At 43.7% G+C, this 27602-nt stretch overlaps 1 protein-coding gene across 1 annotated transcript in view; it reads right to left on the bottom strand.

The window, feature by feature from the left end:
- DCLRE1C (DNA cross-link repair 1C) overlaps positions 1-27602 on the bottom strand; it is a 483826-nt gene that overhangs the window by 24555 nt on the left and 431669 nt on the right. Inside the window, exon 12 of the mRNA XM_085652918.1 lies at positions 25611-25699. Coding sequence (XP_085509044.1) covers positions 25611-25699 — 89 coding nt within the window. The remainder of the gene's footprint in view (positions 1-25610; positions 25700-27602) is intronic.

The following is a 27602-nucleotide window of genomic DNA, read 5'->3' as shown; positions in this document are numbered from 1 at the left end:
ACTGAAACGCACTTTTTTATTTGCATATGCAACACCAGGCTTAAGATTTTCTGAATACGCTCCTCTGAGGGATAAGCTTTTGCTTCCTTTGTGTGAAGCATAGCTCCCAGAAATTGAAGGGACTGAGATGGCATGAGGTGCGACTTTTCTAGATTGATCCTCAGACCCAGACGACTGAAGAGGTCCATGCAACAATGCAGAGAGCGCTGGGTTTCCCTGAACGAAGTACCCTTTATGAGCCAATCGTCTAGATAAGGGAACATTTGGTGACCTTGAAGCCGTAGATGTGCCGCTACTGGCGCCATACATTTTTTAAAGACCCTTGGCACCGACTTCAGACCGAAAGGCAATACTCTGAACTGGTAATGGCGCCCGCCACCATAAAACGAAGACACTTTCTGTGATTTATATGAATTGGGATGTGAAAATAAGCATCTAAAAGGTCCAGGGATGCCAAATAATCTCCCTTGCAGAGGAGGAGGAGTATTTCCTGCAGGAAAAAACATTTGAAAAGATTTATTTTTGATGAATTTGTCCAAACCTCTCAGGTCCATTACCTGCCTCCATTTCGATGTGTCTTTTTTCTTTATTAAGAAGAAATGCGAATAAAAGCCTTTCCCTCGTTGAAGGCACGCAACCTCTTCTATTGCTTCCTTTTGTAAAAGGGATAAAACTTTCGCCTTGAGGGCTGATAGGTGTTCCTGCTTCCTGCGTATAGGAGGATGATCTGGAGGCTTTTGTATGAATTCCAGGGTATGACCTTGTTGAATCACGTCCAAAACCCATCTGTCTGTTATCGACAGCCAAGCCTGATAAATGGAAGAGAGGTAATGATTCTTGACGTTTGAACATGTGGCGGGCGCTTTGACAGAGTCACTGTCGTCTATTAGATTATTGCTATTGGATTGGTATGAAGATCTTTGATTATATTGTTCTCTAGTTCCTCTTTTCCGAAAGGACTGGAACCTGCCCTGCTGAAGAGACCCCAACGCACGCGCAGTGTCTGTGTCAGCTTTGATACTTTGGAGGGCATCATCTATATGTTTTCCAAAGAGATTCTCTCCGTCAAACGGCATGTCCACTATTTTTGCATGGACTTCCGGTCTAAAAGAAGTGGCTTTAAGCCATCCTTGCCTTCGGAGGGCCACTGCACCCGCCATTTGTCTGAATGCCACCGAAGACAAATCCATCGCAATATCTATGGACTCAGAAGCCGCCCTAGCTCCATCTTGTAAAATGGCGACCGCTTCTTCCTTCTTGTCCTCTGGTAGATGGGCCAACAAAGGTGCTATATCTGACCACATCTGCCTATTATATCTACTAATAAGGGCTAAAGCATTTGCAGCTTTAATGGAGGATGCTGCCATCACAGCAAAACGCTTACCCGCACCATCGATTCGCCTTCCTTCCTTATCCGGAGGAGCTGCAGAAGTGGAAACTGGATTTTTGGAGTATCTTTAAGCGGCTTGCATCACTACAGACTCCGGCCGCGGATGTCCAATTAAACAGGCAGGAGAAAATTCTGGGGCTCTATATTTTTTCTCTATTCTGGGTACCGAGGCAGCAACCGAAGCCGGATTCCTCATTATTTTTAATCCCTCGTCCCAAATATGATCAATAATTGGAATCGATCTAACGGATTTCCGTGAATCCTCTTTGAAATCGTAGAGAAAACACTCAGCTTCTTGTACCGGAAGGGGAAGCTCAAATCTTCTTGATGCTTTTTCCATAATGTCATGAAAACCTTTGATATCTTGTTTGCTGTCGATGGTGATGGAGACGGCGTAGTAGGTAGAATGTACTGATCCCATTCTATCCCCACTGGATTGTCCTGAAGAAGTTCCCCTTCTTCTGGTTGATCTGCATCACTCTCCTCCAAATCATCCATAATTGTAACAATAGGAGGAGATTGAATCTTTTGAGCTGAAATATTGGGAGGAGGTTGAGGCGGTTAAATTTGAGTAGGAGTAGATGAAGTGCCCGAGGTTTGTGTGTTAGCCTCAGGAAAACGTCGATAATAGTGGTTGATCATGAGACGTAAGTCAGTCACTAGAGAAATTGGCATTGAGATAGTCTCTTCTCTCATATCAGGTTGAGCTTCTTCCTCATCCTCATAATCATAAGACTGCTGAAAAGACTCATATCTTTTTGACTCATGCCCTGGACGATCCTGGAAAGAGAATACTTCCTGAACCTCCTGATATTCTTCATCATCTGTTTCCTGACTCTTTATCTGAAGTTGAGAAGGACTCTATGCTACTACTGATGACTCTTCATCTTCTGACTGCAATTCCAGTAGATTAGATGGAGGAAGCGGAGAAATCTTTGTCCAGCCGGTAAAATCTGAAGATTTCTTCATCGTCGATGACGCAATAGATTTTAACGATATTGTTGTCTTTGCTTTGGGAGACTTAAAAGATGTCGTCGACCGAGCTCCCGTCGACGAGAAAATACAAATTATCGTCGACGAGGTGGTCGTCGACGAAGTCATCGTCGACGGAGTCGTCGTCGAGGTCACTGATGATGGAGTCGTCGACGAGGTCGTAACTGGCCTCCCCGTCGACGGGGTCGGCGATGAGCCTTTCTTCGACGACGATGTCTTAGTCTCAACGCAGCTGTCGTCGTCGAGATAGTTGTCGTCGACGTTTTCATTGAAATCAGTGCCGGCGACACCCCAGTCTTCGTCGACGGAGCTGAAGATACCTCTCTAGACCCTGAGGATTTTTTTAGAGGAGTATGAGGAAGAGAAGACTAAGAAGCCTCTTTGTCTTTGGTTTTCTGCTTTTTAAGCTCTACTTTCTCCTCAGAAGCAGAAGATTTCCTCTTTTTAGATGACTGAGAATAAATTTCCTCTTCAGAGTCAGAATCTGAAGTGACCTTCTTTTTTTGAAGCCACAACAGTAAACGTGCCTCCCTGTCACATAGGGTTTTTGCAGAAAAGGTTCTGCAATGCTTGCAATCCTTAGGCACATGTTTAGGATGAAGACAGTACAAGCAGTCCTTGTGGGGATCTTCAGAATACAGTCTAGGTTTCCCACAGGATCTGCAGGGCCCGAAGAGCCTCTTTTTAGAGCTTTCAGCCATAGCAAGTAAAATATGAAACAGTACCTCAAATCCAGAAGAAAGAACATTTTCAGTTGAAAAAGGTCAAAAGTTCACTCAGGAACAAAACTGAGCAATGCTCAGGGAGACTCCTTCTCACACGAAGACGGTTGGAAATCTGAGGTAGGATGGCTCTGCTGGGGAGTGTGATGTCAGGGCTGGCAGCGGATTGGCTGAGTTTTGGACCAAATAATGATGAGATTTGGTTACTAAATAATATGATTCCTTATGGGATTTTGCTATGCAGTTTTTTCTAGTACTGCTGTGGTCATTCTGTTACCGTGAGACTCCCACCATGACGACGGGGAAGATACAACCATGTGAATCTATGAAAGATTGAATACTGGAGAACCCTAAATACATGTTTGAACAGCATTAACATATGAGCACAAATATTTTCTTAACTACAGACAGTGCCCTTCCCTGATCCATAATGTGGTACTGCAAACTGGTAACCAAAGGGTTTGTGCCATGGACGAAATACACATGTAAACTTGTTTCCCTTGACCCCAAACAATATGTCATGGGCGTCGGGCAATAGGAATTCCACATCCCTGAATGTAGATCATGTGAGTTTAAGTTTTACATGTCCTGGCAGGAAAAACTTCTAAGATACCTGCTGATACTCCTGAAATCTGTAAATAGATAAAAACGTTACAGGACCTTCACGTTATGTCATATATTCCTGTGCTTCGTCCTTTGGCATTCATGCAGAATGCAGTGGTGGATGAGTATGTGTCACATCGGTGTACATATACTCTTTTAGAGATGACGGAGACAGTCTAATATTATATTCACGTACTGTAGAATTGTTCAGGAGTCATGGCATTAGATTACCGGTGTGACAGGTCAGTTATGATTAATTGGACCCTCAGGTGCACTCAGTCGTTTTTTGTACAGGTGAAGGCATTCTGTAACCTTTTCATAAGTTTACATATTTCAGCAATTAATTCCACACTTGTTTGGAGTCATGGATCAGGTCAGTGGTTGGCTGAGCTCACCTAACATGAAGCACTGTGATTCTGAAGTTTGGTTAGTTACCTACCTATATACGGGCATTAACAGTTGGTATGCCACGGTGATGTGCATCAGACACAACTTGACTTGTGCCTATGGAGCACGCCCTGCTGGGTACCTGAGAACACACATACTCATCATGCACCATTAGTATGTTCTAATCTTTCCCACAACATACACCGCTTTAGGTGGTTATATGAACAGCCACGATGCACCTCTTTTCTTGCATTACTTAGAGGTCGCATCTTTTTTTTAAAGTCACCGGTTGGGATGATTACTGCTTGTTATTACAACTCCTTTTAGTACAATTCATATCACTGAGGGTGAGGTACAAAGGCACTGACAAGTAGAATGGGGAGTTTTCCATTGATTAACAGGACGGTGTGATGCTCTAGCCTTCCCTAAAGAAGCTACTCAAAAAATATTTCCTCTTATCTTATAGGTGAATTAGACAGATGACCATGTCCTGATGCAGGGTCGAAACGTGGACACCCCCGTCTCTTGGCTGTTTCGTGATTCACTGAATGAGGAGCATATATGGAATATTTTGTACAATCTCATGTGTATATTTGCTATACCTTAGGTCTTTTAGTGTCTTTGTACGTTTCTGGATGTATGTGTTGGGATGGAAAAGACCCTTGCATGGTGACGGCGTATACCCCTTCCCGAGTGTCCCAGATGCAACAATGTCTGGATCTCGCGTGCTGATTTTTGTTGCTTTGGGCAAACATGGACCATGGGTGTGCACCATGACACAGGCCTGTCTCACAGATTGCAGTCTTGTTGGTCAGCAGGTGCGTCCAAAGCACTACCCTCATAACGGTGAAAGGCCACTGCCCATGCCAGGAGATAAGTAGCATGAGCGCAGTGATGGCAGCATACCGTGTACTGATCAGTACAAGGGAACAGGCCTTTTTACCTCTATCACTGGAGTGAGGCCTACCGACTCACTTATCTAAAGGTCAGCTATAGTGTGCTTAACCCACCCTTGGCCTACATCAAGTTAGTATGTAGTGCTATGCAGTGTGTGTTGCATGCAGGTGCTGGGTGTACGTGTACCTGTGAATGGTACAATTCATCGAAAATTCTGTGTTCCATTTTGGGAGATCCAGGGCTGACTAGAGGAGCAGGAGAAAGTAGGGGAATCTCCCCAGACAGATTTGTGGAGTGCTGTATTCCTCTGAGCAGGTGGGAAACAAACTGGAGGAAGGAGAGCCTCACTCATCCATACACTTCAAAGGATGCTCTCTGATTCAGGGAGTGCACATGCATTGTGGAATCATCTCCGCATGAAAGCTTTTTGCACTGGTGTACAATATACTCTTTTAGAGATGATTCAAGTGTGTAAGAAATGTGGTTACCAGTTGAGGGGGGTAAAACCCTTCTCAAGCAGCAACTACAATTATTCTCAGGGTGAAGTCCCAAACAAATGCTAAATTAGCGTGTGCTTAATCCCAAAGGTAGCTTGGCAGAGAGATGTCAGTTAACTCAGAGGCAATGTGTGAAGTATTTGTGTAACACTTCTAACACAGTGAAAACACAGTACAAAAGGCGCCCACAAGAGAATTAGAAAAAGAGATAGATTTTTCATAAATGAAACAAGGCCAAAGCAACCAAAATCCAATTAGAAGAATGGAGATATAGAATTTAAAATATATATATTAATATTCAACCCGGATCGGTAACTGGGGGTGAGGGTCTGAAAAGTTTCAGCGCTCCGCCCATCATCTCCTTGTGTTAACTTTCTTAAAGAGGCATTTTCAGAATTTGAATTTAAAATCCGACTTCACCATAAGTGAAGATTTTAAATTGTGATTCCGGAGACGCCAAACATGAACTGGTAATGTCTTCCCATTTGGAAATTACACTTCTAAAATGTAACAAGGCAACTTCAATGTTATTCTATGGGAGACACAGGCCTTGCAGTAGTGAAAAACTAATTAAGAGTTTTTCGCAACCAAGACATGAGAAAAACTGGACAGTGTGCATCCTGCTTCTAAATACATTGCACCCTGGCGGTGACACATGTATTAACAAGCATTTGCAATGCAATTGGTCTCGCCTTTGGGACCTTGTAATTATTTAGCTATGGAGAAGAAAGTACACAAATTTGGTGATTGAATTTTTAACAGTTTGTGCACAGATGGAACTAATTTCAATCCGTGTTCAAAAAGCCCACACCATAGCTGTCCAAAGTAAGGTCATGAAAGATGTTAATGGTGTGATGTCATCGATCACTTAGTTTGTGATGTAACCTAAGTCATTATGAGTGAGGCAATGAGCAGTGCCTTCGGGCAAAAAATAGTAGTGCTTATATATTGATTGAGAAAGTCCTTCCCCTACCTCTTCAACTCTGGTGATGATCGGTTCCTCTTCCAGTCTTACTTTTGGAGATAACTGCTAAACATCTCCATAGAGGAAAAGGGTCAGACTGGAGTCTGTAAATGCCCACAATCCTACAAGTGGGCGTTCCCAATAATTTAAGGCTAACTGTGGCTTGATCTGCCCATGTCCTAGCCCTTACACTGGATTTACTACTGGGGGATGTCTCCTTACTCATGGGCAATGATACCTTTGTGAATTGGTCCCTTTGTACACAAAGCACCACAAGCGTGAGAGCCAAATTCTTATAAAAATGATTCCTCTGAAGCTGCAGGTTAAATCCCAATCATGGGTACAGACTTACAATTTTCTGCAAATCATAACGGTTTCAGTAGTCCTTACAACCTGCAATAGTCAAGAGGACCCGATTCACAAATATTTGGCTGTGATTTACTCTTGTAATACACTTGGCTTAATCAGGGAGTACTATGAGACTATGCCCTACCTACTCAATGCAACATCATTAGGAACTGGGATCACAGATTTCCAGAAGAGCGCATGGAAAACATTTGTATAGTCTAAATTAGGGGCATATTTAGGGAATTTCCATATGTATAAATGTAAATAGGGTATAAGTATACATGCATAAATGCCTCTTCTTTAGTGAAATTCCACACATATTTATTTGTTTAATGTCTTTTTCTTTGCTGGATGCTTTCCTATGGAGAAACCATTTCCAACACTCCCACCAGATTTAGTGGTATTCTCTTCCTATCCCAGCCTTGGCACACTGTAACATCCTTGGTTGCTCCCCAGCTTTGGTGTAAACATTAATGAAGAGGCAGGCTGCTTGAAAGATGCACTTACTTTCCCCAGAAGGCCATGTCTGTGCTGGAATACTTCCTTGGTCTTAACCCAGAATCCATCGCAAGAGTCCTTAAGTTTCTGACTCACTCTTTGGCCCTGATCTCACTTCCATGTGGTTTCTAAGTCTCGGTCACCCACCTCCTGTCAGACATCCCAGGGTCTGTGTGTGCCTAGACCGGAGCCTGCTTTCACAGCCATGCTGGGTGAATGGGTTACATTGTAGCCTAAGAGAGTGAGCTCAGCTGAGCCAGCCGCCAAGCCTGCCTGCTATAAGTAGTGCTGACCATGGCTGCCACTAGATTGCTGTCACACAGTGGTAAAAGCGCTGCACTCCGGGCGGGACAGCTGAGAAGGTGCTTTTCTCGTGCACACAAGCCAAGAAAGGGTGAAATAAAATATTAACACGACCACCTAAAGTAAACAACGAGCGTGGCTTCCATGAGAAAAGATTAAGCACACAGCAAATGAAGCAAAGTAAAAGAAACACGAACGCTTCTCACTACAAGGCAGGTCAACAAAAAAACAAGCTGTGTGAATGAGGAGCACTTACAAAGACCAGTGCAGCTGGGAGCAGTGACGTAGGAGGGAACCAAGCTATGTATAAGGCTGCAATGTCCAACCAGGGGGAGGCAAGAGGGGCCATCACATGCTGTACAGTGTGATGGCCAACCAAAATGCTTTCTTAGTGAAATCGCCGGGGAGGGAAGAAAACGCACACAGGAGGGACATTTATACAAATGCACCAATAACAATCCATCATTTCTGAATTCCACAGATAACAACCAATAGCAATCGGTGGGTGTGCCAAAACCCCACAGAAGAGATACAACAGGTCTTGCAGACAGCTCAAGCGCTGTAGAGGCTCGACTAAAAAAAGGAAGGTTTGGGTCTGGAAGTTTGAAACTACACACACAGGCTCTGCAACGGCAGACCTGAGATATGTTTAAAGGGCTACTTAACTGGGTGGCATAATCAGTGCTGCAGTCCCACTAGTTGCATTTCATTTACAGGCCCTGGGTACATGTAGTGCCACTTTAATTTACCTCTAAGTCTATAGTAAATATACCAGTTGGGTATACGCCAATGTAACCATATTTAGAGGAGAGCACAAGCACATTAGCACTGGTTAGCAGTGGTAAAGTGCACAGATTCCTAAGGCCAATAAAAACAAAATCAGTAATAAAATAAAATGGAGGAGGAAGGCAAAATGTTGGGGGGAAGACGACCGTAAGGCTGACTGGTCAAACATGGCGGTCTAATATTGTCCAATCCTGGAGTATGACCCCCGCTCTTGACCACGGGCCTGTTACCTGGTGTTGAATTTGGAGAAGGCTTTCGACTCCTTGGAATGGGCCTTTTTATTGGATGTGCTCCTACGTTATGGCTTGGGATTATGATCAAGATGGTGAAACTCCTGTATACCATGCCATTCGCCAGGGTTTAAAACGTCCTCATTTCTGACCGCATCTCAATACACAGGGGCACTCGCCAGGGTTGCCCCCTATCTCCGCTGCTCTTTTTCCTGGCAGTAGAACCATTGGTTGGAGCGTGCCCTTCGAGCCCATGGATGGGGTTGGAGGATACAACTAGGTGACAAACTCCACTCGATCTCATTATACATGGATGACTTACTCCTGTATCTCAGGGACATACACGTTATTCCAGCTGAGGTGCCTCTTACATTTAGCCGTTTTGCCCAGCTCTCGGGCCTTTGGGTCAACCTGGAAAAATCATGCCTTTTCCCATTTTCCGCTATGATCGCGCACCCTTCCTTTTGCCTCAATGGAGTTTGCAGCCCACTATGTTTTGCTATTTTGGGTATACGCGTATAACATGCCTCTGCAGACCTTTTCCATGGCAACCTCACTTGGGCGGTGTCCTCATTGCGGCCACAGGTGGGATTTCGGAAGTTTGTGCCGCTCTCTGTGGTGGGTCGCATAGCGCTCCTCAAAATGGTCGTGCTGCCACGTCTATAATATTATTTTGCCAACCTTCCCCTCTATATTACGAAACCCTTTTTTTGATCACTTGAGACATTGATGCACAACACAAGGTGCAGGGTGGTGATACATAAGCTTCATTTACCTACGGAGGAGGGTGGAGTCATGGTCCCAAATTTTGAGCACTACTATTTGGCCTCCCAGCTCCAGTGGGTTGCCCAATGGCTGACAGGCCATCAGACTGCTGACACTGACACTATCCCCCCGGCCTGGAGCCTGCCTAACATTTTACATCTGTTTCACCCTTGCTCGAGAGTGGCAGCCCCTGGCCCTACTCTACTGCGAATAGCATACCGTTGTTATAAGCAGAGCCTCTTTCTTACAAAGGCAACATACCCATATGCCCTGGCGCAACCCTTGCTTCGCACACCTAGGGGAGGCTACATCACCCCTTTAGCAGAACTGGCCACCTGGCACGAGATAAGCTTACATACGCTAGGTGAACTGCATCGCGATGGTGCTCTCATTCCTCTTGAGTCCTTGATTGAAGAGGAAGGTCTGCCACCTGGTCGATTCCTTCTCTATACCCCTCTCATTAGGGTACTCGGCAAAATATGGGGAGATATGAAGCGGGAACATCAGATGCATCATACCATTCAGTACCTCCATGTAATGGGTAATGGAGGACTTTGAACACATTGGCTTGCTGATTCCCTACGTACCCATGCAGCAGCTTCGCTCACCCCACTGCGCCAACATTGAGAAGCAGACCTGAGTCGACAGTGTACAGATAGGGATTGGCCTACCCTACTGGAGAGTCCAGTCCATATCCCACAGAATACCAGCTTTCGTCTCATTCAGTTTTATCTTATTCATAGAACCTATCTTACTCGTGACAAAATAGTTATTTCCAAAGTGCAGATGCCACGTGCCTCCGCTGTAACCTAGCTGATGCAGACTTTTTGCAAATGCTGTGGGCCTTCCAGCCTCTCCCCCTGTGTTGGCAGGGGGTCACTTCACATCTGTCAACCTGCACGGGGAGCCTCTCACATCACACATAGGAGGTCTGTCTATTAGGCCTAAACCGCAGCGACAGAAAACAAAGCCACTTACCGTTTTCATGACCTAGGTCTTCTGACAGCCAAATGCCTAATTACTCGTAAATGGAAATCTCCTGGCCACCCCCTCCTCCCCCCTTATGCTCACAACCTGGGAACAGTCCATAACTACGTGGACTCAGGCAGAAAGCATTGCCCTACACAGGGAAGATACAAAAGGCTTGCGCAAAAACCCCCTGGCAGACAGCTGGCATGCCATTCCGATTGATTTCCACACTGCTGTGCAGTCCACAGCTAAGCCCTCTGGACGCACATCAGACACAGGTTCTCCGGAAACTCATCACCAACAAGATGTGCAGGCACGCACTGACTGTTCCTTGTACCGCTTTGTGGTTTCTTTCCACTGATGTTTTGATGTTACGTGATACATGCTGGCTTATTGGATGGATGTGGGCCTGGTTCTTTGTTTGTCCTTCGCTGTTCTATTTTTTGCTTTTTTTCATTTGGAGTTGAATTGAATCTGTGGCATGCTATTCATTGACTACTTTGAACTCGGCCTTTGCATGATTACTCGCATACGGATTAGCTTTTGCTGGCTGCACGTATTACTTTGTACGAAAGGTATTACCCTAAACCGTATTACATGCACTGTTGTATTTGATTGTCCTCTATTTCTGTGTGACAAAGCTGTTGTGGTAATAATGCTTGTAATACAATATATGCCTCTTGGAAAAATGAGAGGGAACCTTTGTTCACCAAAGGACGAGGGTTCAATCTAGAAAAATAGCAATATATCCTTTGATTGGCAAACTCATTCACTCACCTAATTCACACACATTCAATTATGAGGAATACAGTACTGTTAGAAAAAGCAGTGCGCCAGTACGCAAGTATTGGAAATGTTATGTATCAATTTATTAAAAGCATATAAAACAATTGTAACACATTTAAAAAGTTAATCATTCATAGTATATTTATGTTCAAATTCAAAAAAACATAACTATAAATAAACAAATGAACAAACTCAATAACAAAGACAATTAGACAAGAGTATTAAAAAGACACTACACTTTGTCATCAAGTGAACAACGTTTACGGCTCACCACTTTTAAAACTCACCAGCCGCCACTGTTAGAAACCACCTTGTAAGGGCATACACTGAACCTACCTCACATACTCAGAAGCAGTGGCAGCTGGTGCGTTTTAAAAGTGTTGAGGCGTAAACGTTGTTTGCAACTTTGACAGCGGGAGTGAGCTCAAGTGACCCAAATAGGGTTCGTGGGGCAACGCTATGCAGTTCACAATGGCTGTATCACAATTTAACTACTGGGAAATACTGCGCATCTCTTGCAGTTACAGGAAGAGTGTCCTCGCCCTGACAGAGACAGACTGCAACTAAAGAGTGAAATAAGCAGCCAGTGTGGACCCATGCTTTTGTAAAAACGAGATGGATGTTATTTTAAACAAAGCAAAAAGGAAGCTTATGTAGTACTCTGAGGTGTACACTGGCAGTTAAAGACTTAAAAGACACACACAGATCTTCAGGTTAGCATCCATGTCAACATGTGTATAGTCAACAGTGAGATATCCCGGACTTGTCTAAAGCACATTCTTCATTCACACTGCGTTACGATTCCACTACCTCTATTGAAACTACGTCGGAAACAATAAATTGCAGATTTTGGTCATTAGTTCCAAAAGGTGAAAGCCACCCTTACCCTCCCCCTCCTCTCCCGATCCCAAACTCAATAACCTTCCGTTGCCACCAGGCCAGTGTTCACGACTAACAGAAATGCTCCATCTTAAGCTAACATAACAATATACCAAGTATTTGTTACAAAATAAAGCACTTGCTTGAGGTAGCCCATCTAAGGGACGACAAGGTGTAGCACTGCCACAGCAACAGAACATGTGACAGTCACATGCACTGCAGCACTCCCTGTCCTCTGGATCGAAAGCAGCTCGGCTCCACCCCTCAGGCCTCATCAGCCAATACAAGCCACACGAGCAATGGAGGAGGCGAGGCCAGCTTTCCATGGTCAGTGTGTCTTGTTTTCGCCTGTCAGATTCCATCTGACAGCGGTGAGTTTTTGGATACCGAGGCGATAGCCTCATTACTCCACATTCATTTTTGAGTTTTTTAGTCGCTGTTTCGGTTGTCTTATTGATGTGACGCTTTGTCACAGTTGAGGTTGGATCACAAGGTCAGCGCTGTGAAAGGCCGCAGGTTGCGGTCAATATGGTTTGTGGAAGTGTCAGCAAGTTTTATCGCAGAGTCTTGTATTAGTCTGCCAAATGTCTTCTGGCGGTGATGAGCTTTTGATGGCTGCCGCGGCGGTTGCCTTCTGACAGTGATGAGTTTTGGGTACCTGCCGGGGCGATTTGCCCTCAGGCAGTGATGGGTTTTTTGGATGCTGTGTTGTTGTTTCAGTTTCACAAGTTTAGCGCTTCGATGGGCCTCGGGTAGCGGTCAAATGGGTTCGTAGAAATGTCTGCAAGTTTCCTGATCAGTGGGTTATCTTTTTGATCCAGTCCTTTGTAGAATGTCCTGTTGAGTTTGCGGAGATGGTCGTCCAACATCTCAACGCCCAGGTCTCTGTGGAGGTCTGCTGTTCTTGTGAAGATTGGAGCACCTGCTGCAATCCGTAAGGCCCTGCTCTGTAGTCTCTGCAGGTCTTTCCGAAGCTGCGGGCGGCAGCCACTCCAAACTGGTGCAGCGTACGTCATGGTTGGTCGAATTATTGCGGGGATTACTCGCACCTTGCTCTGCAAGGGCATCAACTTGGTCTTCAGGAGTGGGTATAATGCAGTCAGTTTTGTTGCTGCTTTCTGGCAGGTCTTCTCTATGTGGTTTCTCCATGTGAGTTTAGAGTCCAGAGTCACCCCCAGGTAGGAGCTGCTGTTTTCCCATTTGATCTCGTCCCCGTTGAGGAGGATCGCTGGGTGTTTTCTGTTCAGCTTTCTGGTGAATAGTGTTGCTGTGGTTTTGCTAGTGTTCAGGGTGATCTGCCAGTCGCTGTACCATTCGGAGAGTCTGCTGAGTGATGCCTCAAGGTTCTTGGCCACTTCCTGTTCGCTGAAGGATTGGGAGATGACTGCTGCATCATCGGCGTAAAGAGCCAGATCAGTCTTCTTTAGGTCCGTGGGGATGTCGTTTGTGAATATGTTGAAGAGGAATGGTCCTAGGATTGATCCCTGGGGCACTCCAGCAAGGATTGGGCGTGGCGTTGAGCATTCGTCTCGTACCGCCACAAGAAAGGTCCGTTTTGACAGGTAGCTAGACAGCAGTTTAATCAGATAGCTTGGAAACTTGAGCTTGATAAGTTTGCAAAGCAGTCCCTCATGCCATACTCGGTCGAATGCTTTGGCTACATCCAGAAAGACTATTCCAGTGGACTTGTTGATGTTGAATCCATGGCTGATGATGTCCACAACTCTGAGGAGCTGGTGATTTGTCGAGTGGTCTTTCCGGAACCCAAACTGTTCTTTGGCGAGTAGGTTTTCACTTGTCGCAAAGTCCACAAGGCGGGCAAGGATAACTTTTTCGAAGAGCTTTGATAGGCCAGATAGCAGACTTATAGGGCGGTAATTTGCAGGATCTCGTAGTGGTTTCCCAGCCTTGGGGAATACGATGACTCTTGCTTCTTTCCAGGCATTAGGGAAATACTGGTGCTGCATACAGGCGTTGAATAGCTCAGCAAGGTGATCCACTGCAGCGTCTGGGAGCATCTTGATGGCTTGGTTGACTATTCTGTCCTTTCCAGGTGCCTTGCCGTTTTTTAGTGTCTTTACCAGGGCTGATAACTCGCCTGTGGAGCAGCTTTCCATGGTAGCCACCCACTTCTGCTTTGTACCCCTGAGTCTGCCCCGCCCTTTTCCATTAAATGAATGGAACTCTTTAGACCCCGCCCTGGGCCAGAGCAGTATACGCCCAAAAGTAAGCCTAAGCATCACCGCTAAAACTGGGGATGCCTTCCACAGTGATGTCACTGGCCTGGTTTCTGCCTTAAGGGAGAGAATCATCACGCTCGCAGATCACACATGCCCAGTCAGGTCTCCTACCAAACAAAAAAAAAATCTAAATCCTTCATAAAAGAGCACGTTGCCCTGTCATCCGTCATGGGGGGAGAGGGAGAAAAACCTACGAGTAGCTCTAGTCCAAAGCAACCATTCACTTTTTGACTAAAGCTGCTTGTAGGTTTTTCTCCCTCCCTTCCCCTCCGTGATGGTAGGACAACGCCCCTTTCGCCCTTTAACACCAGCTGCCGCTGGTTTCTAATGTTCTTCTCACTTCTTTAAAGCAAGTAGGGAGGAATCTGAATTTTCAATGTGGATAAAATATGCCAATTCTGGTGTGCAAGGTTTTTTGAAAGATTAGTAGAGGGGCTAAAGATGGTGATGCATACCATGATCTGTTGGCTATTCTTCAGTTTTCATTCCAGTAGTGTTTCTTGGGGAGTGGACCAGGCTTTCTTGCATGCATATTTTCTTAGGAGAGCCTCTCCCACCCAGTTTTTTGCGAGGTTCTTCTGAATGGATAAAGTATTGCTCTTTTTCTGTACCGTATTTGCAAATTCTTACAAACTGTCTTCATAGTAAATTGTCGCTTAGATATCTTGGATGAAAGCTGTAGTATTGAAGGAGGCTGTTCCTGTCAGAGGCTTTTGTACATAATATAGTTGCCAGTCATGTTGAATTTGAATATGATGTCAGGTGACCTATTATTCAATCATTGAGACAATTGTAGTAGTTTGTTGCAGTTCCTAGTCTAGAAGCCAAAGATGTCATCACTGTATTCGTGTCAAGAGGTTATCATCTCTGCAAATATTTTCTTACGGTAGATGTCATATTCAGCCATGTATAAAACTGCCATTTCTGAAATGAATGGGCAGCCCCACTGCAGTCTCTTTGATTTGTAAGTAAAAGCTGCCATCAAAAAGGAAAAAGAAATTTAGTCAGTACTATTTTAGCCAGATTTACAATTAATTCAGTGGGTGCCTGGTTGGGTCTTTTCCTTTTATCAAGATAAAGTTTGATTATTTCCAAGCCCTGATCCTGGGGAATATTGGTATATAGGGAGACTACGATCAGCATGACCAAGATTTGGTTCTGCATATTGAAGACTGATTCCTTGATGCAAATAATGAAGAAGTCGGTTGTGTCTTATAGTCTTCTGAAATAGTATCAGGAAGAAAGCTATGTATTTGGATAAGGGTTTAAGGATACAGAGAAATCCTGAGAGTACGGGTTTCCCAGGAGGACTTTCACGATCTTTATGTATTTGGGAAAGAAGATATAACAGAGGAATTCTTGGTTCATTTTTGGACAGGAACTTCAATTCCTTTGGCCCAGTCCAACCCTCCAAGTGCCCATTTTTCAATAGGAGACTAATTTCTTATGGTTCCGTAACCTGTTGACGTCCTTCCAAAATGTATTATTCTTTATTCTGGACCACTATTGCTCCTCCTTTGTCCGTCCACTGGTTTGATGACCACCTTGTCATTTCTTTTGAGTTCAATGAGGGCTTGTAGCAATGTTTAGGACACGTTCAGTTTATAGTACATAGATCTTTTTTCTACTTGGTTGATAGGTGGAAATACTGTCTTTTCAAATGTCAATATTTCCCCTGGTATCTCAGAGTTGGGTTGAATAAAAGTACATTTTTTCAAACGTTTGTCAGTTTTTTCTTTGTATGCACCTCTTTGTTGAAAGTAAAGATGATTATTAATTTTTTCAAAATAAATCAATTGTTTTTGTCTTCAATTTTACAAAGTCTATAGGGCCAGATGGGACAAAAGAGGGACATGTGGACAATTCTACCATTTGTCCATCGGACAAGGTAGAATTGTGTATGATATGCATAGAGTTCAGACTCCTTTCTTGTAAAATCGACATTGTGTGTGCATTTTCCATGGTTGGTCTCCTCTTTCCCCTTCTCCGCCACTCCCTGGAAATGGCTGTGAAATTGTATGTTTGCTGTAGATGCTGCTTAATGATTATTCACCAGGGTCTTGGTTCTTGTTGGAGTCTAATAATAAAGAATCTGAAAACGTGATAAATCTTTGTTGTGAGTCTCCTTTGTGGTCTGTCAAAGATCTTGTTGCTTTGAGTCTCAAGTAAAAATCTCAAGTTTTAATTTCTTTTTGTTCTTCTCCAATCAGGTTTGTTTCTGGTCAAGTGTCCATTCTTTTAATTCTTCTATTTGTTTTTCAGTCTTCACTAAAAGTTTCTTGCTTTCTGCTAGAATCTTCTGGTTTCTTTTTTAACTGTGATTCAAGTTTCGGAATATCCAACAATTCCAGTTTACAGATGCATTGATGAGACCATCCCATCTCTGCTACATTTCTTTCTAGGGCAACTGAAGTCTTTTTTGATAGATCTGGTCTTCAGTTAAAATAACCAGGATATTTTTGACTTGTAGACCTGATGGGATAGTGCCTGCCTTGAGATGTTTAAGGAGAATGTGATAATGAAATTCTGTCTGTATGTGTTCATTTTTGAGCCTCAGTAATTGTTCTGCCTCATATTGTGTTTTTAGATACAACAGAATGCAGGGAAAAGTGGTGACCAATAGTTTTCTTATACGTTCCTTACTATAGGTAAATGTATACTTTTCATGACATTTCTAGAAAAATAACCTAAGCTTATTGTTGTTGATGGCCAAGAATCCTGCGATGATGCAGTGGCTGCTCAAGTTGCCCTAGAGGGATTATATTGTGCAGCCCTCTAAAAGGAGGCTGGACCTCGTGAACAATATATACAAAAATATCTGCATGCTCTGCTATTAAATTCAAGACACTGTATATACAGTACAATTAAATCTACTGTATCAAGTGGCTAAATCACAACAGTAGACATACAACCTTGTACAATTTAATGTGTCATGAAAGAGCTCAGTATGTATACATTTCAAATAATTTAAATAAAACTTATCAAATATGGTCATCTGGATAAACAACCTTTCCAGCTCCAAACACAAATATTTGAAAAGCTTCACTAGTGCTGACAGAGTTAAAGGGAAGAATTTAATGCATGAAGATCTTGATATAATAAAATTCTCTTATTATTTGTCTATTGTGTTACTTCAACAATTCGGGTCATTAAACTATTTTTAACAAACGTTTTCATCACATGGGGTTTGTATGGAGGAAAAACAATCATGTGGGGTTTGTATGGAGGAAATCAAGGCAGCTTTCACTTGAATTCAATGAGCACATAGGCCCTTGAAGGGTTCCTTCTTGGCCAGGGCATAGCATGTCGTTATACACAGGAGGATCCACCTGGACAAGGTGTGTTTTTCCACTGCATTTCCCTTCTTGGCACCCGCAAAGTCCACGAAGAGCTGTTCACAGTAAACAGTTTTAGTTTGTGCTCTCAATGTTAAAAGCTGAGTATTTGAGTATTGTCCTTTTATTGAACCAATAGAGTCTCTCCTTGTCTTTTAAAGGTATGAGTGGGAGAGAAAAAAGCAGGAAGAGTGATGGATTGATCCACGTAGCAGGTTGGGATAACATTTGGCAGACAAAGAGCTCAGGTTCGCAGCACCAATTTGTCAAGAAAGTGGTGTAACTACAATCATAAAAACCTTCCTGCTTGTGTAGAATTGTACAGAACAGCTTTGCCTGGCCTTGAAAGTCTTACACATCAAAAAAGTGAGGACCAAGTTGAGGTTCCACTGAGGCATGATGAAGTGCTTTTGCAGAACCATGTATGCTAACCCTTTAACCCCTTGTGTGCCCATGACGAGCTGGAATCGTCATGGGCCGCGGTTGCGCTGTGCCCATGACGAGTCCAGCTCGTCATGAACCCCGCCCGCTAATGTAACGGCCGGCACAGGGCGGGGAAAGGGCGTGGCACACAAGGGGTTAAAGAACCTCATCACAAGAGGTGACATGAATAATGAAGGTTGGTCAGACAAATGTAAGAAGGCTGAAGGGGCAGTCATATAGCCTTTAAATGTGCCCACCACAAAGCCTTGGCTAGGCCAACGGCAACACAAACAATACAATATCTGACAACTTAGCCTGTGAGGGATCAAGGTGACGGTCTCAACAGCAGGCCACATCCACTATGTCAGCCGGTATATTGAAACTGCTCATATGTCGCTAAACAGTCTCTATGCATGGAAGTGTAGATTAAGGAGATTTGGGTGTATACTCAGCCCTGTTGCGGGGATAGGAGGTTATACTAAAGAGGTAGATGGACCAGAGGGCCAATGCTCAGGGTCAAACGATCGGAGTACCATACTCTTCTCTCCCAGTCTAGGCCTAGCCATAATGACTTGAGCTCAATCTGGTCTGACCTTTCAGAGAATACAAGGAATATGAGGTAGCAGTGGAAACACTTACAAAATGCCAGTGATTAACTGCAAGAGGAGTGCATTCTCACGGAACCCTCTCTCAGAAACTAGTAGAAACTCTAGCGTGCAGTAATCTTGACATTGCGCGTTCTTTACAATGGTGAAAAGACCAGCCAGAGCATGCATCACCTGATAGGGTGCCTATACCTTTTAACCTGTTTTTGGCGACAAGCAATTCTTATCCACCAAACCGGACAACCAGGAAAGTAACATAACTACAATACGCTGATGATCTTGTTCTCGTGAATCTAACTGGGATGGGCCTACAGGGATAAAAAACACAGGTAGTGATTTTTGGCAGGAAAATAAACAAGAAAGGAAGCTGGTCATTGGGGGGGGGGGGGTAAATTCTATGAGCAACATCATACAAATATCTTGCAGTATGGTTACAAGAACGGTAGTCACACATCTTACATCAGAGTGTATAAAAATCAGTAATCTCAGCTTTCCAGCAAATTCACCGGAAATTACAAAGCCTGACCTTTCAGCCATTACGAACTGCAATACAAGCCAAGTTTATTCCAACGCTCTGCTATGGCACTGAAGTTTTCCTGGGCAAATTTGGGCTTTTCCTCAATTTATTACAAAGTAAGATCTTCAGACTTATTTCAACTACCCCAGAGTGCATTCCCCTCTCAGATTCGACTAGAATTCGGGCGAATAAACCAAAATTTAGCACAAACAGGCGCATTGATCAAATACATGTCATTAGTAAGATCCTCGGAAGGAAACACATTACGAGCTTTTATATGGAACGAAATTCAAAATAACATGCACCATAATTCAAACAACTGGGCCCGAACCTTCAACATAACATTAACAACGCTGAGCGCTAAAGAGCTATGGGACATGGCACTTCCGCACGACTCTTTAAAAAAAGTAATCAACAAGCAAACAAGGTAGTTGTCATGGTTTGAAGATAAAGAAGAGTTTAGAAATAGAAGGCATGCATGGATAACTATTGATAATTACAGGGAGCCCCACCCCCAGAAATACTTCATGACGCTACTAGGATCATTTTATAAAAATAAGCTATTGTAGTTACGGTTTTGGTCTATGCCAAACATTAGAATACATCCCCAAATGGCAACCGCAACCTCTGAATGCAAAGTGCAGACTTTGCTTACTACATGAAGAAACTTTGACTCATATTTTATCAATTTGCCCGATCTTATCAATAAAAAGAACAACCTTATTGAAAAGATTTTTAAATTTGTATAGCATTGGATCATGTCAGCACGCTCTACTATTCTGTATGAAAGGGGAACCTCCACAAATAATAGCTGCTTTGATAACATTTTATCTTAAAGCCGAATGATTATGGACCGCAAATAGTACGATTGATGCAATGTAAGAATGACTCCATAGTGACTTTACTTAAACAGGGCACAATCTGAACTTCTGTGATGCTCAAAGGAAATCTTTAAAATCTGTTTTTTTTACTGTTTTTTATTGGTGTAATATTTTATGGTTTTTATTAACTTTAATAATAAAGTGATCCTATCTAATCACCTGATAGCGCATGTCCCACTGACTGGTCAAAGATGTCCTGAGCTACCCCTAAATGAAGATACCGATGCCTGCTGAGATTGTCTGTTCTGCCATTTAGAGACTCCCATGAGGCTATTGACTACCAGAGGGATCCCCTGTCACTTTAGCTACACCCAAAGGCATAGTGCCTCTGGGCACAGAATCCCAGTCCCCAGTCTAGCCTGATTATTGCAATACCACACAGCAGTTGTGTCGCCAGTCAAGACCTGCACCCGATTTCCCCTTAAAGGACAGGCGAATTACTTTCAGAGCTAGCTGGATGGAGCGTTGATTGAAGCTGTTGCTCTCCTGCAGACCACAGACTCCTGGCTCCCACCTCTGCCAGATGGCCTCCTGAACTCAGAAACGGTATGCTGCCTTCCTGACACGTACCCTTCATCTTATGACATTTCGCCTTGTGCACTGTACCACACAAAAGATCAAAACAGCAGAAACAGGTGAAGAAATGCCTTTGGGCATAAACTTGATGATAGACAATAGTAGCTGCAGGTACCTAAATGAAAAAAAATTGCAAGAGGGAAGAGACAGGAACATGGAAGGATGCTCCCAAAAAGGCAACAAAAAGCATCCAAATCAATTCCTGTCCTTTCCAAAGCCGGAGTATCACCAGCTACCCATCTCAGAGTCCAATACACTCTTAAATACCCGTTTGGCCATAAAGGATTTGACTTCCTGCAGAAAGATAGCATGGACTGCCAAAACTAGGGTAGGGAAGGGTGGGATACAAGAGGGGATGAAATGAAAGGCAAGACACAACCTTTTAGGACAATTTGCAGCGCCAACTGATATGAAGTAATGGATTGCCAGCCAGTTAAGAGAAATCGAATTCTTTGCCTACCGGCTGTGTGTTGTCCTGTAAGAGAGAATCAAAGTGGGTTGGAGGCCGTTGCTGACAGTGGAAGAATAGTGCCCTTGGTAATGTCTGCAGCTCCAGTCACCCCCATGTCCTCTAGAGCCAGGAATAGTTTGAGCCAACGCTCAAACGGCTGTGAGGGCTGCAGATGTCAATAGGCCAGACCCTACAAGTAGCCTCTAAATTTTCTGTAATATTGGTGAGCAAGACAGGTCAGTGAGAGCAAGTTTAGGAAGCAGGCCTTAATGCAGCTGTCTTTTAGGCATTCTAATACCGGTATGCCTTTCCCCAAAAAGCCTAGACATTGCCAGAAAAATTCTACACTATAGAACACAAGAGGTCATGCGCGAAGCAACATTTTCGATTACAGTCCAAGTCATATGGCCATTCCAGCACCAAATCACAGACCATCTTATGCCAGATTCCAATATTTATCTATGACCAATAGCACATCCAGGAATAGTTCCTGAACACAATGCTGGTGCCCGTGGCACACTCAACACAGTCTGTTGTGTTCAGGCTAGTCTGTAGAATATATTTGACAGCTTATCGACAATCTTGAATATTTTGGGCAAAGGTTGACTTCAATGCCTCAGAAAAAGCTGGCAAAAACTTGCTGGTCATATGCCAAAACATTTATATTATGGACTAATAGGCAGACTGCATTTAAAGACCATAGGCCTACACTGGCAGATGAAGGTAATGCTGAAGGCGTCAATGTACTTCGACTCCCTATCTGGAAGGGAAGATACAACGTTGGGGTTGATTTTGCTTGTGGATGACTTTACACTAGGCTTTCTGGGGGTGAATGTTGTGGGAGAATTGCTAGATCAACAGGAGCAGATCTGAGTTGTTTAGCCACTGGGGGAGTAGAGTATGGGGTTGTCCAAGCAGGCATCAAAGTGTCTGTTGAAGTCTCACTGAAAGGAAGCAAAGGCTTCGAAATGGTAGGCATGGCTGCAAGATTTCTGTCAAACCAAATCAGCCATTGTTTCTGTAGTGGAAATTGTAAATCAAGAACTTCTACTTCCCTGCGGACAGCCACCAAATTAGACACATGCTTCTGTGGTCAGGCTTGGTGGAGATTCTAACTCAGACTCAGCAGAACATTCAAAACCGACCAGCATTTTGTAGGTCTGTGTACAATCAAGCATCATTGAAAGGAGGGGGGGCAAGTTGTCTGCCTCCTCATCACCAAGTGGTGTGTTCTGAAGCCATTAAACTGTATCTTAATCGTAGCTGAGCAGGGTCTTCAGCGCCCAGTAGTAATGAAATTAAGAAATAGGCTGGGGATCAGTTTCTAAGGTTGAGGGCTACGCTGTGGTGGTCAAGTGGCACAAAATAGGTCTGGTGTGGGTTGATGTTGGCTTTGGATGGAGACTAGCATCGGGACCGAATTTAGTTTGGATGTTACTGGAGTTGTGCCAATAATTCCAACCAGGGTGTCACCCCAATCCAGTGTGGAGTAATGGGCCGGTACTGGCACAGAATCGCAAGGAGGCCTTGGGGAGTCAGTCGGTGAGACCTGCCAGTTGAAGTGCAACTGGTGAGGCCTGTGGCTCCCTGGGGCCGGAAGGCGCACCAGAGGGAGCCAGCATCATCTTGAAGATCTGCAGCATGGTCTCCTTAAAGACCTCTATCAGGTGCGAGGGTCAGTGGAGGCCCGAGGAACTTGGGGTGCACCGGAACCAGCCTCACAATGAGCTTGGAAGACATTAATGGAGTCAAGCTCTTGGAGTGCTGACTATGCAGCTTCTCGTCTCATCTGGAGTGGTTCTTCACCTTTGTGTGCTTGTGGCATGACTTGGACTTACCCGAGGACTTGGACTGAGAATTGAATCTGGCATGGGAGTGGCCCGGTGATTTGGAGTTGGATCAGAAACGTTGCTTTGCACATGAACTCTTCTTATGTTCCACAAAATATTGTTTTGCTTTGCACTTCTCAATCACATTCAGGTGCCTCAGGCCACATAACTTTGAATCGTGACCCAAACCGGGGCACCAAAAGGAAACATGTAGACTATGACCGACATCTGCTTTCTCTAGTCTTAGCGCAGTGTAAAACTTAGTTGTCTTAGAGGTAAAGGGGATTTTCCCTGTCATACTATCTTAATTTTTTTTTGTGTTGGTAGAGCCAGTAAAGTTGGGAGCAGAGCTCCGGAATTGAGTCGAAAGACATGGAAAGCACCTTTACGCGACTCTGAAATGTCACTTCTAGAATGGCGCAAGTCCATCGCAGGGTTGGACAGCGCCGCCTACCGTTGGGTGGGAGCAATTACTTTGAAAATGCAGTGCAGCCTGGCACCAGGAGCTCTTCTAAAGGTGAGGAATCTGCTGTCAGAAGCATCCATCAGAATAGATAGCTCTTTAAAAATAGCTAATGGCTGTGGATTTTCAGGACAGAAAGTTTAGAAGAATGGCATCTAGAAAGCTAGTGCGTCCTTTATTAATTTAGACAGCTGTTAAAAGTTCTCTTAAGAAACCTCCTTTTCACTTGTTTTTGTGGGAGATAGCAGACCGCATGATCAAAAAAACAATAGCCTAATAATGTTTATGGTATCTCAACTCTTTATTAAAGAAGCCCATCCAAACTGCTATGGTTCCTCAGTTGTTATTTATTTAAATCCTGTTATAAATAAAAAAAAAAAAAACATTTCCAAATGTAGCCAAAGTGCTAACCAACGTGCATTTCAACCCTTATGTCAAATAGTACCCGGAACTTTCTCAGGACTGACTTTAATTGTGATTTAGCCTTTTAATGAAGAATATTTTCAATTCTGGAAAGAATCTACATGTCATCTGGTGGATTAAATGATTTGTGGTCGAGGTACGTGGACTACTAATTAAATATATCTGTCCTCTGGATCATCTCAGGATTTGTAAATAAATAAAACAGAAAGAAAGCACCTTGGCTGGACCCCGTTAATTAAAACTGGAGCTACGTTACACATTATCGGGGCTTTGGATTCTTTATTTCACACGTCCTCCTGCTAGCTCCCCGAAAAATGTATATGGTAGTTGCGGCCAATCCTGCTAATAGTAGCATTCTGTGCCAAATGAAGTCGAAGGCCTGCCTACTTGGTCATAGCAATTAGCAACATGGCATAAGTCCCTCGAAGCATTCTCTTTGTGTCTATGCTTTCACTGTAACTGCTGGACATGGCTGGAGGCATCAAGAAATCACAATTCTACTGTAACTTATTACATTGGCTATGGAAAGTTCAAATTACTGGTGACTAGTGATGTCACAACTAGAATGTAGTTAAAGATAGATAAGGATATTTATAGTAGGGATGCATACTCCCACGTATGATATTTAGAATTATAGATGGCTGTCCATCAATAACAGGGTTATTTTTCCACTTCGGAACCTTGAAGCGGAAATCTCCAAGTTAATGATATATACTCTTATCTATTAGTGTATGATGTGTATGACCCTGCCAATAGCAATCCTGATGTAAGCGGATCCCATAGACGATCTGTCAATGTTGGTGGGGGGGAGGGGCTGAGGATATCCTAGTGCAGTCACACACAAAAAGCACTTCTTCACCCTTTCACCACAAACTTGTTGTCCTGCCTCACCTTACCACCTACCCAAGTCTTTCATTTCCTTCACTGATTCACAATATATGCTTGTTTTTTATAGCGCTTCCAATGGCAACTAAGCGCTGTAGATATTGGTACTATTACCTAATTTCATGATATTCAGATTTAAAGCCCAGAGAAGGATTGAGGACTGGGATTCAAACTCATAACCTCTACATCATACACAGAATTCAGAGGTGAGAGTTAATTTACTGAATCATCATGCAAGCATTCTCTCAATTATAATATTATTTTCAATCTAATACTTGGTGTCCTACCCCCTTCCCCACAACAATCTGAACCTCGCCTTCAAGGCCCAGGTGTGTACTCTGCTCCCAAGAAGCACTAGGACTTTTAACTGAGCCGCAATCAGCAGATAAGGCAATTCTATGTCTGCTGGGGGCCTGCTCAGACTCGCCGGTTCAGAGCCTGTTTTTTCACTGCTCTAAGGTCAGAGGCCCCGATTCCAAGTTTGTTGGAATCAAGGCTCTACTTATCGCTCCTGATAAATACCAATACGTTGGGGTACATTATGTATCAGGTGGGGTAAATAGTGTCTAATATGAGTTTTTGGGAAAAAGCATGCAGATTGTGGTGCTTAATGCACCAAAATCCACATGGTACGGTAAAGACCGTGCACTTTTACCCACTTACATTTCTACAAGCTTGACCTGCCTTAATTTAATGAACAGTGAGGTATTTAATGTACCCAGTGATTACTGGGTGCTTTTAGTAGTACCTAACTCGGTATTCGGACCTCTGCACAAACAGGAGTTTGTGCAGGGGGATGGAAAACAACGAACCTCTCATAATCAAGCCAGAGTACTCGTCAACATGTTTCGACCTCCATGTTCCTGATAATGCCTTTAGACACCAAACGCGGCAAGGAAATTCAGCATATATCATTTTACAGGTATTGCAATAACTACTAACATGATTTTCAGCTCTGCACTTACATCTTTTCTACATGTTCCATGGTTTTGTCAGCGGGTATCACGTTGGGATATGCATTTACTGGATGCAGGTATTTGAGGAAATCTTTAATCTGAACGAAAATAGACAGGAAAAGACGAGTATGATTGGACTCCTTCCAAATGGTCACAATTCACAAGTACAAAATATATAAATTCCAATATAATTCACAGAATGCGCTTTTCTCATACCACAAAATAAAAGATCCTTAGGCTAGGTAAGTAATCAATTATATATTTAAAACACAACATTTAGCACATACACAGTGAGAACCTGAGAGGTCTAGTGCAATGCAATAAATTTTTTTGTGTACAGCAAAGAGCAGCCAACTCTTAGTGACTCAAGTACTAGGTATGGACCTAGGTTCACCAAAGGCCAGCATCTGGATTGCAATTCTTAGCGAGGATAAATATGTTTGAAAATAGCTTTCTTTCTCTTTACGAATGTAGCCATGTGGGCAGAGCACTGGTGAAATCAAAATATGTATGTTGTGTCTAAAACTATCTTAAAACAACTTCTAATAGCTGTCAGAAGCACGTGGACTCAAAGGGCCTGATTCACAAAGGGCCTTCGCACTCGTGGTGCAGACTCCGTAATCAGAATTCTTATTGTGGAGAGTCTGCCCCGGGTGTGAGTACTCCCCCACGAGTGAGAGACCTCCCCCACGAGTGCGAGGCCTCCCCCACGAGTGCGAGGCCTCCCCCACGAGTGCAAGGCCTCTGCCACGAGTGCGAGGCCTAGGCTACAAGTGCGTGGCCTATCCCACGAGTACGAGGCCTCCCCCACGAGTGCGAGACCTCCACCACGACTGCGAGGCCTCTGCCACAAGTGCGGAGGGCCTTTGTGAATCAGGCCCAAAGTGTCTCACTGTCTCTTCTCCTTGTCTCAGGATACTGACACCAATCAACAAGTTCCAGAAACAATTAAATGTCCTTTGACAACTCCTGCTCTCCTGTCCCACAGGAAATCCGTGAACTCAATCACCAAATACTTTATCATTCATTGTTCGAAGCACCCTTTACTGTTGAGCTGTTCTACTACCTTCACTATCTCAATGTAACCCTTTTTGCAACTGGAAATGTTTAAATATAAAGAACCCTCACACCAATGAGGTCCAGATGCACTATATAAATATTAAAATATCTGCACTGAAGGTTAGAGCTTCTGATGCCAAATGGAGATCGCTAGCCAACTGACCAAATCTTGTCTCTTGAATTTTTAAATCTGTTCATTGACATTGTTAAGACAAGATGATAGTGCTTAGCTGTGATATTGCATTAAAAAAGCTGTTCAATTACATTATCAAGAGAGCATGACAGGGCGTGGTCTTTCAAACAAACAAAAGTAAAGAAAAGCGGGCTGGTCTGTAGCATAAGAGTCTCAAGCCACCAACAACGTTTTATAATGCTTCTAGCCTCATCAATGACATTTTCAATGGAGAATCACCCAGCTGCCCACTAAGGGCACAAAGGATGACGAAACATCGACAACATCAGAACAAACAATATCCAAATCCGAAACTGTGACTTAAACACACTGCATAACAGTCCACCTTCAGTGAAGAAAACACTATACCTTATTTTGGGCCAACATACGATAACCTCAGACAGTGGACTCCCCAAAAACAGGAAATTCCTACATATAAACTTCATCTCCCACTCATCTGGTGTAAAAAATCCCTGGTTGCCACACCGACACCGGTCCTAGAATGCTTGTTTCTGGTCCAGGGAAGACCTGGCTTGGCAGTTCGGGCTGGACTGTTCCCATGAGGCGCAGGGTCAAGACTGATTTGCATATGGCCAAGTCTAAACTGGGGTGGCATGGTGAGCAAAAGAATGATGGATTTAACCCAGATCTCTTGACTGGGGGTGAATGTTTTGATTTGTTCTGCATTCCGTCCATCAATTGTGTGTCAAGTAGTCCACTTTCAATATAAACTCAAGCGACTGCTCAACTCCTTTCAAGTTCAATGTTTC

This window comes from Triturus cristatus, chromosome 4_1 (assembly GCF_964204655.1).
Source record: "Triturus cristatus chromosome 4_1, aTriCri1.1, whole genome shotgun sequence".
Classification (NCBI taxonomy): Eukaryota; Metazoa; Chordata; class Amphibia; order Caudata; family Salamandridae; genus Triturus; species Triturus cristatus.
The sequence above is the reverse complement of the archived record's forward strand: the minus strand, read 5'-3'. Positions and strand labels throughout refer to the sequence as shown.